This window comes from Lagenorhynchus albirostris, chromosome 19 (assembly GCF_949774975.1).
Source record: "Lagenorhynchus albirostris chromosome 19, mLagAlb1.1, whole genome shotgun sequence".
NCBI classification, from domain to species: Eukaryota; Metazoa; Chordata; class Mammalia; order Artiodactyla; family Delphinidae; genus Lagenorhynchus; species Lagenorhynchus albirostris.
This window is the reverse complement of record NC_083113.1, coordinates 4,713,617-4,729,000: the sequence shown is the minus strand read 5'-3', so window position 1 is coordinate 4,729,000 and position 15,384 is coordinate 4,713,617. Positions and strand designations below refer to the sequence as shown.

Sequence of the window (15,384 nt, the reverse complement as noted above, 5' to 3'; positions counted from 1 at the left end):
CATTCCTTATTATTATCCACATTTGATAGATGAGGAAACTGAGGCACTGAGAAGTTAAGAAACCAGAAGAGTTCCCCCTCCTCCCCCAACTAGCATGTGGAGGCAGCGTGACCCCAGAGCCGGGACTCGGTGACAACACCACTATAATCCTGCACGGAGACCGAGGCTGAGAAAGGAAGGGGCACCCTCCAGAGCACACAGCAGACCCACCCCAATGAAGACGTACCCCCAACACCTGTCCCCGGCCCCAGGAAGGATACTGGCCACCGTGAGGATGGTGCAAATGCTGCAGAGGAGCAGACGGAGTGGCCCGATCCAGGGAGCCCCGGGCTGGGGCAGGCTCTTCACCCTCCAGAAGACAAGGAGCTGCAGCCAGAAGTAGAATATTCCCACAAAGAAGGCGAGGAAGGCCCCCATTAGGTGCGTGGCCCGCTGGTTCTTTTCCTGGGAGAGGAAGGGAGCAGAGTTGAGGGGCAGACCTGTGGGAGGGAGAGGGCCACGATGCCGTGCGGGGAGGCACCAGGACCAACTCCACGGACTGTGCTTGAAAGCTGCCATACCCGGCGAATGGCTGATTGATTAGGTGCATTGGCTATTGACAGCTCCATGAGGCCAGGCATTTATTTAAACCTGCTGTTCACTGCTGGGGCCTCCATCCCTAAAGCAAGGCCTGGCACATAGTAGAGCCTGGTAAAAAAAAATTTTTAATTATTTTATTTATCTATTTTTGGCTGCATTGGGTTTCGTTGCTGCGCACGGGCTTTCTCTAGTTGCAGTGAGCAGGGGCTACTCTTCATGTGGCATGTGGGCTTCTCATTGCGGTGGCTTCTCTTGTTGTGGAGTGCAGGCTCTAGGCGCGCGGGCTTCAGTAGTTGTGGCACGCAGGCTCAGTAGTTTTGGCTCACGGGCTCTAGAGCGCAGGCGTGGGTTGTGGCGCATGGGCTTAGTTGCTCCGCTACATGTGGGATCTTCCTGGACCAGGGCTTGAACCTGTGTCCCCTGCATTGGCAGGCAGATTCTTAACCACTGCGCCACCAGGGAAGCCCAAGCCTCATAAAATATTAGTGGAATAAATCCTTCATTCTCAACCTGGGTGGAAGAGAGCAGATTGTTGCCACCAAGGGGGTAAAAATTGGTTCTTGGAGGGTGAAAAAATATTAAATGTTACATGTTACATTACATGTTTCTGGCTTACAGATATAGTATGTATTATATTAAAATGTTTTCATATTAAAAACTCCATGGCGGGGGTGGGGTGGGGTGGGGGGACCTTCCTGGTGGCGCAGTGGATAAGACTCTGCGCTCCCAATGCAAAGGGCCTGGGTTCAGTTCCTGGTCAGGGAACTAGATCCCACATGCATGCCGCCACAAAGAGTTTGCATGCCACAGCTAAGGAGCCGGCAAGCCACGACTAAGGAGGCCACAGCCCACAACTAAGGAGCCCGCGTGCTGCAACTAAGGAGTCTCCCTGCTGCAACTAAGACCCCACGCAACCAAATAAATAAATATTAGGGAAAAAATAAAATCTTCATGGAGGGAAAGGATGATTAGGAGAAAATGTCTAAAAAAGTCTTCTGGGGACTTCCCTGGCAGTCCATTGGTGAGGACTCCAGGCTTCCACCGCAGGGTGCTCGGGTTGGATCCCTGATCCGGAACTAAGATCCCACATGAGGCAGGGAGCAGCAAAAAAAAAAAAAAAAAAAAGCTTCTGCGGGGGGGATATAATAATTAAAGGAAAAAATTAAAGAAAAAAGGTTAATGAACACAGGAATACATGATAAGTGAATGATTTGCTATGCAAATGTCATGGGGAATTTTTGTTAAGTTGGAGGCAGCCTCTTGTCTAAACACCCTGCGGCTTCCACGGCCTTTTGGCTGGAGAGGTTTGGAATCAGACATCATACTGAAAAACAAATAGATAAAAAATAAAATGATAAAATAAATCAATAAGATTTCTCCTATTACTAATCCATTTATTTATTCTACAAATATCTACTGAGCTTTGTGGCTAAGAATGTGGGCTTCTAGAGTCTACGAATCTGGGTTCATCTCTGACCACCAGGAACCAGCTGATAAAGAAATATCTCCGTGGGATTTGACCAAGAAGGACCTCCCTGGAGTTCTTGTGGAGATGGGTTAAAATAACCCTGCACAACGTATAAAGCTAGTGCCTTCTACAGAGAGAATACTCCATCGATATGGCAAACATTAAGAATAAGTGGGGAATTCCCCCGCGGTCCAGTAATTAGGACTCCGCGCTTTCACTCCCCAGGGCCCCGGTTCGATCCCTAGTTGGGGAAATAGGATTCAGCCAAGCTGCGCGGTGCGGGGTGGGGGGCGGGAGGGGGAGTGAACTGAGAAAGTTTTTTTTTTTTTTTTTTTTGCGGTACGCGGGCCTCTCACTGTTGTGGCCTCTCCCGTTGCGGAGCACAGGCTCCCGACGCGCAGGCTCAGCTGCCATGGCTCACGGGCCCAGCCGCTCTGCGGCACGTGGGATCTTGCCGGACCGGGGCACGAACCCGTGTCCCCTGTATCGGCAGGCGGACTCTCAACCACTGCGCCACCAGGGAAGCCCATGAACTGAGAAATTTTATTATTAAATGGGGCTATGGCAGTGAATTACCCCAAACTCCTAGGGGTTAACGGAATGATTACAAAGAGCCTCCCACGAGGCCTCTATCTAGAGACCATAACGTCCTCCCTCCACGGCCCGAGAGCCACAAGAGAAATACAAGTCCCAGGAGCCCGTGCGGGGACCAGCCCCCCAAACCAGAAGCCAGCGTCCCAGAGATGCTGGGAGTTGTAGTCCCAGACTCGGGCGGGCAAGAACCTGGGCTGACCTGCTGCGTCTCACCTGAAAATTGCCCACTATGGAGGTGCCCAAGGTGCAGAGGAGCCCCGTCCACAGGATCAGCTGGTTAGGCCACTTTCCGACCCCCCAGTCCCGAAGCTGGTGGTAACGGAGAATGCAGGTCCAGGCGGCTGGGAGGAGAGGGAAGTGGGCGGGAGGCCCGAGTCCCAGACTCCTGGGTAGGGGGTGGGGGGTGGGGTGGAAGAGACTGTGGGTCCTGGAGTGAGTGCCCAGCTCCTGGATTTGGGGGAGGAGGAGGCTGGGTGCCGGGGCCCTCTTGGCTGGGTGGGGCTAGCACCGAACGAAGTGTGCGCGGGAGTATTTACCCAAAGCAGCTCCCAAGTTGAGCACCTGGCTGAAGATGCAGCTCTGAGGGGGGCTATTTCCACATCGACTGGGGGAGATAAAGGGTCATCCTGTAGCTCCTCAGAACCAGGACCCCCTTCTTTCCTCCCTCCAGACCCCCCCCAACCCCAAGCACCATAACTACCTGATATAGGGGAAGCCTTCAGTGAGGTTCACAGCCTTGTTGGCCACAGCAAGCGAAAAACTGAAGTCGAGGAGACATCAAAGAGAGTACAGGGAGTTCGACGAAACTTTTCTTTCTGTTACGCGCAGAAACCGGACTTCTAGCTCCCCCTCCCTCAGACCCAGGGGCCCAGGGCCCCAGCCCCTCCCCCCTCAGACCCAGGGGTCCGGGCCCCCAGCCCCTCCCCCCTCAGACCCAGGGGTCCGGGCCCCCAGCCCCTCCCCCCTCAGACCCAGGGGCCCAGGGCCCCAGCCCCTCCCCCCTCAGACCCAGGGGTCCGGGCCCCCAGCCCCTCCCCCCTCAGACCCAGGGGTCCGGGCCCCCAGCCCCTCCCCCCTCAGACCCAGGGGCCCAGGGCCCCAGCCCCTCCCCCCTCAGACCCAGGGGTCCGGGCCCCCAGCCCCTCCCCCCTCAGACCCAGGAGTCCAGGCCCCCAGCCCCTCCTCCCTCAGACCCAGGGGTCCAACCTGCCTCTAACACTCACACGGTCCAGATGCCAGCAGTAGCCCAGAATGCCAGGAAGGCAGGCAGCAGGGACAGGTATCCCCACATGCTGGGGTCTGCGGGGAGAAAGGGGCAGGGACTGAGGTCACGACTTTATCTCTGTCTCGAGACTTTATCTCTCTGTCTCTCTCGGGTGAGCAACCAGCCCTAAGGGTACAGGTGTGTCATATTGTGGCCACCGCCCCTGAGGCCTCCATTGGCTCCCAGGCATAAGTAATGGGCAAAGGTCCGCTCTAATGAGCCAGCTGTCTGCTTGGGAAACATTCCCTACCTTTTGCGTAGTCCTTTGTCCTGATCTCCTAGTTTCTCTTAGCTGTCCTGCTCCCACCCAGGTTCTGAGACTCTCCCAGCCCCTCCCTGCACTTCCAGCTTCTGGACTCCCCCCCATGCTCTCCTGTCCGGGCTCCCTCTGCCTCTCTCCACCCTGGGACTGGCGCTGCGTGAGAGGTTTGGGGAACATGGCTGGGTGGGACTGTCGGCGTTCCAGCAGAGCCAAAGACACTGTCAGGCCAAGAATATGACCTCCACACTCTTCAGGACCTCAACCCCAAACTGCCACTTCCGGTCTCAGAACCGAGCAGGCAGCACCTTAGCTTCCAGGGACCCCTAGCTTCCTTCCTCCCACTTTATAGCTTCAATGTTCAAACTCCCAGCCCTTGTCCTCCTCAAGACCCAGAAATCTGAGCCTCTAGCTCTCTCCACCCTTCCTCCCTTGGGGACCCAGAAGTCCAGGCCTCCAGTCCCTTCCAGAACTCATGCAATTGTTTCTAGCCCCTGAGGTCCATCCTCCCAGCTGTTACCTCCTTGGGGACGGAGAATCCAGACCTGCAGGTGCCTGCCCTTCTGAGTGTAGTTTCTGTCCTGAGGCAGTCGGGTGTGGGACCCTGGTGACCCTTCCTCCTCCCGCCACTGGCTTTCCCCTCTCCCTTCCTCTCTGTCAAGCTGGAGTTCCCCACAGGCCGGGCCTGAGTGGGAAGGGCGATCTTAGTGATGACATCTCCATCGGAGAAACCTCCCTCCCAGAAAGCGACTGCTTCCTCTACCTGGACCGTTTTCTTCTCTCTCCGGCAGAACAAGCCTCAACTTCCTGGCTTCCTCCCCTCTTGGTACTCAGGTGTTTGTGTCCTAGGCCCCCTCCTGCTGCCCCAGGACCCAGGAGTCCAGGCCCCAGCCCCTCCTCCCTCAGACCCGGAAGTTCCAGCCCCTCCTCCCTCAGCTCCCCATCTCTTTGTTTTTAATAAATTTATTTATCTATCTATCTATCTATTTATTTATTTGGCTGCATTGGGTCCTCGTTGCTGTGTGTGGGCTTTCTCTAGTTGCAGTGAGCAGGGGCTACCCTTCATTGCGGAGCACGGGCTCTAGGCATGCGGGCTTCAGTAGTTGTGGCTTGCGGGCTCTAGAGCTCAGGCTCAGTAGTTGTGGTGCACGGGCTTAGTTGCTCCGCAGCATGTGGGATCTTCCCGGACCAGGGCTCGAACCCGTGTTCCCTGCATTGGCAGGCGGATTCTTAACCACTGCGCCACCAGGGAATCCCCCTCTTTTTTTGTAATTGAAGTAAAATTCACATAACATAAGATTAACCATTTAATTTTATTATTTTATTTTATTTATTTTTTGCTGTGCCATGTGGCTTGTGGGATCCTAGTTCCCCAACCAGGGGAGTGAACCCCGGGCCCCTGCAGTGAGAGCGCGAGTCCTAACCACTGGACCACCAGGGAAGTCCCTAACCATTTAAAATTATACAATTCAGGGGCATTTAACATATTCACAATGTTGTGCAACCACCACCTCTATCTAAGTTCCAGAGCTTTTTCATCACCCCAGAAGGAAACCTCGTACCTATTAAGCAGGCACTCCCAATTCCCTCCTCCCCCAGCCCCTGGCCACAACCAAACTGCTTTCTCCATATATAGATTTTCCTATTCTGGACATTTCATATCAATGGAATCATACAATATGTGCCTTTTCATGTCTGGCTTCTCTCACTGAGCATGATGTTTTTGAGGTTCATCCGTGTTGTAGTAGGCAGTGCTTCCTGCCTTTTCATGACTAAGTAATATTCCATCAATGCCAGCTATCTGGGGGCTCAAGGGTCTGAGACCCACTTTTCTCCTCCTCTGTGCTGCAGGATTTCCTGTGCCCCAGCAACTAGGACCTTCAGCTCTCAGGTTCCTTGTGAGTTAAAAAAAAAAAAAGCAGAGAAACAGACAGACAGACACTATGAATATTTCTTGAAGGAGGAGGCCCAGCGATCAATCAGGAATAAGATCTCTGCCTTCAGTGGGTTCCCAGCCTGGCGGGCAGACACACACGGATCCATAATGAGAAAACAAGATGTTCCAGTGAAGGTAGCACAGTGCATGGGGGGCCCCAGAAGAGGAAGTGGCTAAGTAGCAATGGTGGCCAGTGTGCGTTTGGTTGCGGGGGACGTTTAGGAAAGTCTGATGAGCCACACTTAGAGGATACATGCAGGCTGCAGCAAGGCCTTCTCAGCAGAGTCCAGACGGTTCCTGAAACCAGGCACCTGAGGGCTGAGTGCCTTTGTTTTGTCGACTAAAATAGAAATGCACAACCTGAGAGCTGTGAGTTTCAGTTTTATTTGGGGACATACTGAGGACTGTGGCCCACCAAACAGCCTCTCAGAGAGCTCTGAGGAACTGCTCCGATATCAGCATCTATGTGATTTTGGGGAATGCGTACATGCCGTCAAGCACACATCTCTGTAGAAAGTTGCTGCTACTCACGAGGAACAGATACCTTAGTTAATGACTTTAGTGCTTTTCTAAGTACGAGAAGATGTAAGAAATTGGGTTCATAAAATCTTCTCCTGAAAATATCTAACTCTCTGAAGGCCTGTTCTGCCAGCTTTCCCAGAGCACAGAGTGCCTCATTCCAGATCCCTGCCTTGAACACCCTTCAGGGTGTGTCGAAAGTGAGTAACTCCAGTGACTAATGACTCAATCCTTGTAGAGCCAAGTGGAGAGCGACATTCCTTAGTAGGCAGTCTGCTGGGTTACAGACTGTGGGGTCCACTAGGAGAAATGAGCCGGGACCCAAAGCTCTCAACTGCCATAAAGGTCTTGGATGTTATCCTGAGGGTACTGGGGAGCCATGGAAGGTTCTTGAGCAGAGAAGACTGAGAGGAGCTGATGCTGGTGGTGTGTAGACATGAAAAAGATATAATGATAGTAACTGTTACCCCATCTTACATGTCAGGCACTGCCCTATGTGCTCCATATGGGTTAACTCACTAATTCTCATGGCAGCCCTAAGGTGTCATTGCCGTAATTATGGACCAGATTCTCTAATCCTCATGAAAGTAGAATTCCTGGTTTCGTTTTCTTTCTTTCTTTCTTTTTCTTTTCTTTTTTTGGCCACATGCTTGTAGGGTCTTAGTTCCCCGACCAGGGATCGAACCCGTGCCCTTGGTAGTGGAAGCTCGGAGTCCTAACCACTGGACCACCAGGGAATTCCCAAATTCCTGGTTTCTTGACTCACTCCTACATGCTCCCCGCCCCACCCCAACACACACACACACACACACACACACACACACACAGAGACACACAGAGACACACAGAGCCCGGCGATCCTGAGGAAAAAGCATCTGGAATAATTCCAAACTTCACACATCTAAGTGATACCCGAGAAGATCCAGAGCTTTCAACTTGGCAAAACTTGAGTTCGAATCCCGCCTCTGCCATTTAAGAGCTGGGTGCCTGTGGAGTGTCCTACAGCTGCTGTAACAAAGTACTACAGACTTAGTGGTTTAAGACAACACAAATTTATTAGCTTCTGTTTCTGGCGGTTAGAAGTCCAAAATGGGTCTTATGTGCTGAAATCAAGGTGTGGGCAGGGCTGCGGTCCTTCTGGAGGCTCCATGGGAGAATCCATTTCCTCCTCGTCTTTTCCAGCTTCTAGAGGTGCCTGCATCCCTTGGCTCATGGCCTCTACCTCCCTTTGCATGGTGGGAGGTGCTTCTGTCATGACACCCCCTTCTCTGCTTCTCTGATTCTGATAGTGACCCCTCCTTCGTTTGTAAGAGCTCTGCGATTACGTTGGGCTCACCCACATAATCCAGGAGAATCTCCCCATCTCAAGACCCTTAATTTAATCTGCAAAGTCCCTTTCACCATGTAACTACCGCCAACACATGTCCTGGAGATGAAGATATAGATATCTTGGGCGGGGGTGTTATTCTGCTCCCACAGGGCCCTTGGGTGGGTGGGGGGGTGTCTCAGTTTCCTCAGTCTGTAAAATGGGGCACATCGTACCATTTGGGAGTCTGACTGCCTGGGTTTGGGTCTCCGCCTCCACCTCTTGCCGGCGGTGTGACCTGCCCCAAGGGCTTCCTCATCTGTGAAATGGAGATAAGAATAACTAGCAGTGTGGAATTGCGGAGAGCATGTCTGACACGTGTGCGTTTCTTTTTTTTTGGCCGCGCCGTGTGGCTTGTGGGATCTTAGCTCCCCAACCGAGGATTGAACCCGGGCCCTCGGCAGTGAGAGCACAGAGTACTAATCACTGGACCGCCAGAAAATTCCCTGACACCTGTGTGTTTCCAAGAGGTAGCTGCTGTTCCTGTTGCCTTTATCTGAGTGTTCATGCTCAGAATCGAGTGAAAACAGAACGCGTGGTCCGCCTTTGATGGGTGCCTGGCACGTGGCTATAGCTCAATGCAGGACGCTTCCTTAGTTTAGCTGCCAGTGGCAGGAGGGGGAATCAGAGCTCCTGGAATTTTGTTTTGTTTTGTTTGCCATTTAGCAGATATTGACTGAGAACCCACTGTGTGCCAGGCACTGTTCTAGACGCTGGAGATACAGCCGTGAGCAAGCAGACGAAAACTGCCCTGGTGGAGTGGAGCTCTAGCAAGTTCTCACCCCTCTCCCCCACCCACCAGTGCCCTCCTTCCGTTTCTTAGAGACCCCTGTCTCAGCCATGGCTCAGCATCTTCCTCCCGAATCCTTCCTTCCTTCATTCAGTCAACATTTCCCTGAGGTACCTGGGTTCCCAGGACTGCTCTGACCCAGCCGCTGTCCTCGAAGGGGGTCCGTGTGTACAGGGGATGTGTGCCCTAGAGCCCTGAAGGAGCCCAGGGGAGGGAGGGCTGGATGCTACCTGCTGCTCACTCTGCCAGGGAAAGTGTGTCCCCCACCTTGCCCCAGCTGTGCTTATGCCTGTCTGATTCCTGCTCCTCTTTCAAAAGGAAGTAAAGATGCCAACTCCCAGGTGCCCCGAGGCAAGACTTCCCCCTGCCCTGCCCTGGGCCTTGGTACCCACCTTCCTGCATTGGTGCAAAGGCTAGGCTTACTGGTGTCCCTCTGGTGGCTGTTTGATATCCTCAGGACATCCCTGAGACGACTGGGGGAAGGGGGACTCCAGCCTGGTGGGCTACGTTCAATTTGGGAATCAGGCTCCTCCCACTGTCCACTTGCAGGCTGGGGGCCTGGAATCTTCCGGATCCTTCCAGAAACAGGCTGCTATCCTGGCTCAGCTGAGGGGAAGAGGCCATGGTCTTCCTCTGGGTGAGATGATATTGTAGTTTCATTCTTAGGAAACTGCTTCTGCTTGGTGGTGGGAATCGTTTTCCCCAGAAAAGGGAACCTGCCCGGGTAGGGGATGAAGGCCTCTAGGGATCTCTGTTTTCTCAGCTGTAAAAGCAAGGATCATGATGGTGCCTGTGTCATGGGGTTTAGGAGTGAGTCCACGCAAGGACTTAAAACAGTGCCTGGCACATGGTGAATGCTGCATAAAGGTAGGTATTCACGTTGTGGGGTCCTCCGGGTTGTGTTCAGAACTTCTGCAGAGCGGGACTTCCCTGGTGGCACAGTGGTTAAGAATCCACCTGCCAATGCAGGGGACAGGGGTTTGATCCCTGGTGTGGGAAGATTCCACATGCCGTGGAGCCACTAAGCCTGTGCACCACAACTACTGAGCCCGCGAGCCACAACTACTGAAGCTCACGCACCTAGAGCCTGTGCTCGGCAACAAGAGAAGCCACCGCAATGAGAAGCCCGTGCACCACGTTGAAGTGTAGCCCCTGCTCGCCACAACTAGAGAAAGCCCACGTGCAGCAAAGATGCAAAGCAGCCAGAAATAAATAAATATAAATAAATTTATAAGATAAAGATACAAATAAATAAATAAATTTTTTTTTTTTTTTAAAAAAGAACTTCTGCAGAGCCTCCTGCAACCCTGAGAAGTTGTGCAACTCTGTAGGGTAGGGAGCTCGAGCTCAGAGCAAGAGGCTTGCTGTGTCCCTGGGTCCTCCAGAAGGCAAATGCTGCTGTGGCGTTAGCAATGCAAGAGATTTATTGGTGGGGACACCAGTGAAAGGTAGAGGGGAGGGAGAAGAGGAGTAGGCAGGGGAGTCAGTCTGCCACCTGTAAAAGGAAAGCGGGGAAGGAAGGTATATTTAGGAAGAGCTTGAGACCATGCAACTCAGCTCAGCCCAACGGGGAGATGCAGAGCAAAGATGCACGGCGGACAAATCCATAGGAACAGAAAGTAGGTTGGTGGTTGCCAGACGGGTGGGGAGTGATTGCTTAATCACTTCCTTTCTGGATGGTGAAAATGTTTTGGAACTTGATAGGGGTGATGGTGGCACAAGAGTGCAGCCGTACCAAATGCCACTGAATTATACACCTTAAAATGGTTAAAGTGACGAATTCTGTGTTACTTGAATTTTATCTCAATTTAAAGAAAAAAAACAAACAAACAGATTGCCATTAGATGAGTCCCACATTGGGTGGAAGTGGTCAGGCCCCAGCACGGCCCCCACCCCTATGCTAAGTCATTGGTTGGGGGCTGCCCAAAAAGAATCTCGATCCAAAAAAAATAATAGTTGCAGGTACTGCAGCTGGGAGCTGTCAGCCAAATGCAGTCCTCACAGTTGAGTAAGTTCTTTATTGAAGGGGGATCCATTTTGGCTGCCATACTTTCCAACGTCACTGTGGGGAGCTGGGGTCAGAGCTAAGGTTTGTCTGGTTCTAAAATCTGGTTCTTCCTCCTACACAGTTGGTGGGAATGTAAGTTGGTGCAGCCACTATGGAGAACAGTATGGAGGTTCCTTCAAAAACTAAAAATAGAGCTATCATATGATCCTGCAATCCCACTCCTGGCTATATATCTGGAGAGAATTATAATTTGAAAAGATACATGCATCCCAATGTTCATAGCAGCACTATTTACAATAGCCAAGACATGGAAGCAACCAAGATGTTCATCAACAGATGAGTGGATAAAGAAGATGTGGTGCATATACACAATGGAATATTACTCAGCCATAAAGAAGAATGAACTAAAGCTATTTGCAGCAACATGGATGGATGGACTTAGAGAATATCATACTACGTAAGCCAGAGAAAGACAAATATCATATGATATCGCTTATATGTGGAATCGAAAAAAAATGATACAAATGAACTTATTTATACAACAGAAATAGGCCCACAGAAATAGAAACCAAACTTTTGGTTACATATACACACTACTGTTTATAAAATCGATAACAAACAAGGACCTTACTGTATAGCACAGGGGACTATACTCAATATTTTATAATAACCTAAAATGGAAAATAATCTGAAAAAGATTATATATGTGAAACGGAATCACTTTGCTGTACACCTGAAACTAACACAACATTGTAAATCAATTATACTCCAATAAAAAAAATAAAATAAAATCTGGTTCTTTCCAGTGTACCATGCTTCTTCCTCAAATACCCATATCCAGCCAAACTTCCACCCAAACCACCCGTTCATCTGTGCATATGTTCTTGCCTTTATGCATTTATCCAACTAGTTATTTACCCACTCATGCACCCATTTGCCTATCTATCCAACCATAATTTCTTCAGATATTCTTCCAGCTCTCCAAAGCTCCATCCATCCATTCAACTATCCATTCACCCACCCATATGTTCTTTCATTCTTTAACCCGTTCAATCAATTCTCTGTTCCTCTTTATCCTACAGTCCATCCATCAATCCAATCATCCACTTTCCCATTGATCCAGTCCACTTAATCAACCATCTATTAGCTTCCTATGGCTGCTATAACAAATTCCCTCAAACCTGGTGGCATAAAACAACAGAGCAGAGTAGGGGGATGGCTGCGGTGGGTGGGTGATTCCAGGCAGGGCTGTTGGGGAAGGTCTCCTGAGGAAGTGACGTTGCAGCCAAGACCTGGAGCAGGTGAGAGAGTGAACCCTGTGAGTATCAGTGGGCAGAGCTCTCCTGGCAGAGAGAAGAGTAGGGAAAGACCTGGAGATGGTTGGGACTTCCGGCTTCCAGCAAGGAAGCCAATGGGACTATAACAGAGTGAGCAATGAGGAGAATAGTAAGTGATTAATCAGAGGAAGAATGGAGGCCATTGTAAGGACATCACATTTTAATCTAGGTGTGTATCCATTGCCTGTAGTTTAGGACGTCAAAAAACATTTATCATCTCATGTGGTTTCTGTGGGTCAGGAATTCAGGAGTGGCTTAGCTGGATGGTTTTGGCTTGGAGTTTCTCCTGAGATGGCTGTCAAGCTGTGGATGGGGTATAATCCTATGAAAGCTTGGTAGAGACAGGAGGACTGTTTCCAGGGTGGTCACTCACATGATTGTCAGATTCAGTTCCTCTCTGGCTGTTGGCAAGAGGCCTCAGTTCCTTGCCCTTGCCTCGTGGATGTCTCCATAGGTGGTTGCCATGACCTCTTGACATAGTGCTGAGCTCCCCCAGAGGAGTGAGTGATCCCAGAGAGGATGGTGTCTTTGATAACACAGCAATGGACATGCCGTCTTTTCTGCAATATCCTGTTGGTTACACAGCTCAGCCATGTTCAGTGTGGAAGAAGCTACACAAGGCATGAATCCTGGGGAAGGGGGTGGGGTGCAGAGTGAAGATCCTCTTGGGGGCTGGCTACCAGGGTATGAGTCCGTTGCAGAATTTTGAGCAGGATAATGATGATGCTATAGGTAGAGACAGATATATAGATAATTATGTATATGCATGTGTGCATATGCATAGGTATGTATATATAGATATAGGAATATGTGTATAAATTAACATAGTATGAATACTTATATTTTATTCTATTATTGTATACATTTTGTTATTACACAAGTAATACATGAAAACAGAGAGACAACTCCCCACCAACCATTTATTTTTTTCCAGCTTTATCGAGGTACGACTGACAAACAAAAACTACGTATATTTAAGGCGTACACCATGATGGGTTTTTTTGTGGGTTTTTTTGCGGTACGCTGGCCTCTCCCATTGCGGAGCACAGGCTCCGGACGTGCAGGCTCAATGGCCGTGGCTCACGGGCCCAGCCGCTCCGTGGCATGTGGGATCTTCCCGGACCAGGGCACAAACCCGTGTCCCCTGCATCGGCAGGCGGACTCTCAACCACTGCGCCACGAGGGAAACCCCACCATGATGTTTTGATATATGTATACGCTGTGAAATGATCACCACGATATCAAGCTAATTAACACATCAATCACCTCACAGTTACCATCTTTGTGTGTACGTGGTGAGAACACTTATGACCTACTCTCTTAGCAAATTTCAAACGTACAATGTTTTATTATTAACTGTAGTCACCACGCTGTACATTAGACCACCAGAACTTATTCATTTTATAATTGGAAGTTTGTACCCTTTGACCAACCCCCGTTCCCCCCTCCCTGTAACCACCATTCCACTCTTTGTTTCTGTGAGTTCGACTGTCTTTTGGATTGTACGTATAAATGAGGTCATGCAGTATTTGTCTTTCTGTGTCTATCTTTCCTCACTTAGCATAATGTCCTCCAGGTTCATCCATGTTGTTTCAAATGACAGGATTTCCCCCTTCCTCATAGATGAAAAATATTGCAATGTATGTATACACATCTTCTTTATCCATTCACCTGTCCACATACACTTAGGTTGTTTCCATGTCTTGGTTATTGTGAATCATGCTGCAATAAACTGGGGAGTACAAATATCTCTTTGTGATAGAGATTTCATTTTGATATATACCCAGAAGTGGGCTTGCTGGATCACGTGATAATTCTGTTATTTATATATATATATATATATATATATATTTTTTTTTTTTTTTTTTGGCCGAGCAGGGTCTACTCTTCATTGCAGTGCGCAGGCTTCTTATTGCGGTGGCAGAGCATGGGCTCTAGGGCGCAGGCTCAGTAGTTGTGGCGCATGGGCTTAGTTGCTCCGCGGCGTGTGGGATCTTCCTGGACCAGTGCTCAAACCCGTGTCCCCTGCGTTGGCAGGTGGATTCTTAACCACTGCGCCACCAGGGAAGTCCCTATTTCTAATTTTTTGAGGAAACTCCAAATTTTTTTCTCACAGTGACTGCACCAATTTACATTCCCAGCAACAGTGTACAAGTGTTCCCTTTTCTCCACACCCTCCTCCCAATCATTTAATTTACACACACATAAAAGTAGATATCCCTTTCCCCTCAAAATATGATCATCCCGAATTTGCTGTTTTATAGCACGCTTTCCCCCTTAATAAGTCACGTGCCACCTTGAGAGTTACCAAGCCCACGATATCCCTCCAGCAAGTGAATGACTGGTCTGAGGAAGCCACCTGCAACACAGGTATCTTCTAAGGCATGCTTCTCATATGTTCTGGAACGTCCCAATCACCAGTCTGGGTGATTCTGATTTAGGAGGTCGGGGTGGGGTCTGAGATTCTGCATTTCTACCAAGCACCCGTGGAATCCTGCTTGATGCTGCTGGTCTATGGTTACACTTTGGGCAGCAACATCCTGAAATGATTAATTATTAAATATTCGACCAGCCTCTCTCAAGAGGCTGAACCTTGGAATCTATATTTTCACTACTTTCTCTAGGTGATTCTTTATTATTTTCTCTCTTTTTGTTTTTTGGTGGAGTTTCTTTCTTTTTTGCGGGGGGGTGGTGGTGGTAGAATATACATAATGTCAAATTTGCCATTTTAACCATTTTATTTATTTATTTATTTTTGGCCTCACCTCGGGGCATGCGGAACTTCCCCACCAGGGATTGAACCTGTGCCCCCTGCAGTGGAAGGTGGAGTCTTAACCACTGGACCACCAAAGAAACCCCATTTTAACCACTTTAAAGTGCACAATTCAACGGCATTATGCACATGCACGATGCTTTGCAACCATCACCGCTCTCTAGTTCCAGAACTTCATCCAAAAAGGAAACCCCATGCCCAATATCAGTCACTCCCCATTCTCCCCAGCCCATGGCAATCACAGATCTGCTTCCTCCCGCCCCACACCGCTTTGAGGCATGTGTGATCTTATTTTCCCGACCAGGGATGGAACCCATGCCCCCTGCAGTGGAAGCAATGGAGCCCTAACTCCTAGACTGCCAGGGAATTCCCCAGATCTGTTTTCTGTCTCTCCAGATTCACCTATTCTGGATATTTCATAGAGATGGAATTACTCCATATGTGAATTTTTGTCTCTGGCTCCTTTCACCCAGTATGATGTTTTTAAGGTT

The 15,384-nt window shown here is 49.9% G+C and overlaps 1 protein-coding gene and 1 long non-coding RNA gene across 2 annotated transcripts in view; one reads left to right on the top strand and one right to left on the bottom strand.

Moving 5' to 3' along the window:
- Window positions 1-4,442, bottom strand: part of TMEM150B (transmembrane protein 150B) — a 6,370-nt gene extending 1,928 nt beyond the window's left edge. Inside the window, exons 1-6 of the mRNA XM_060131318.1 lie at window positions 4,156-4,442; window positions 3,865-3,940; window positions 3,342-3,401; window positions 3,178-3,245; window positions 2,855-2,982; window positions 261-444 (exon numbers count right to left, since the gene is read on the bottom strand). Coding sequence (XP_059987301.1) covers window positions 261-444; window positions 2,855-2,982; window positions 3,178-3,245; window positions 3,342-3,401; window positions 3,865-3,932 — 508 coding nt within the window. The 5' untranslated portion in view covers window positions 3,933-3,940; window positions 4,156-4,442. The remainder of the gene's footprint in view (window positions 1-260; window positions 445-2,854; window positions 2,983-3,177; window positions 3,246-3,341; window positions 3,402-3,864; window positions 3,941-4,155) is intronic.
- Window positions 2,808-5,142, top strand: LOC132509846 (uncharacterized). The gene is made up of 2 exons (XR_009537143.1): window positions 2,808-2,917; window positions 4,827-5,142. It is a non-coding gene; the product is annotated as an uncharacterized LOC132509846 (long non-coding RNA).
- Window positions 5,143-15,384: the final 10,242 nt, after the last annotated feature.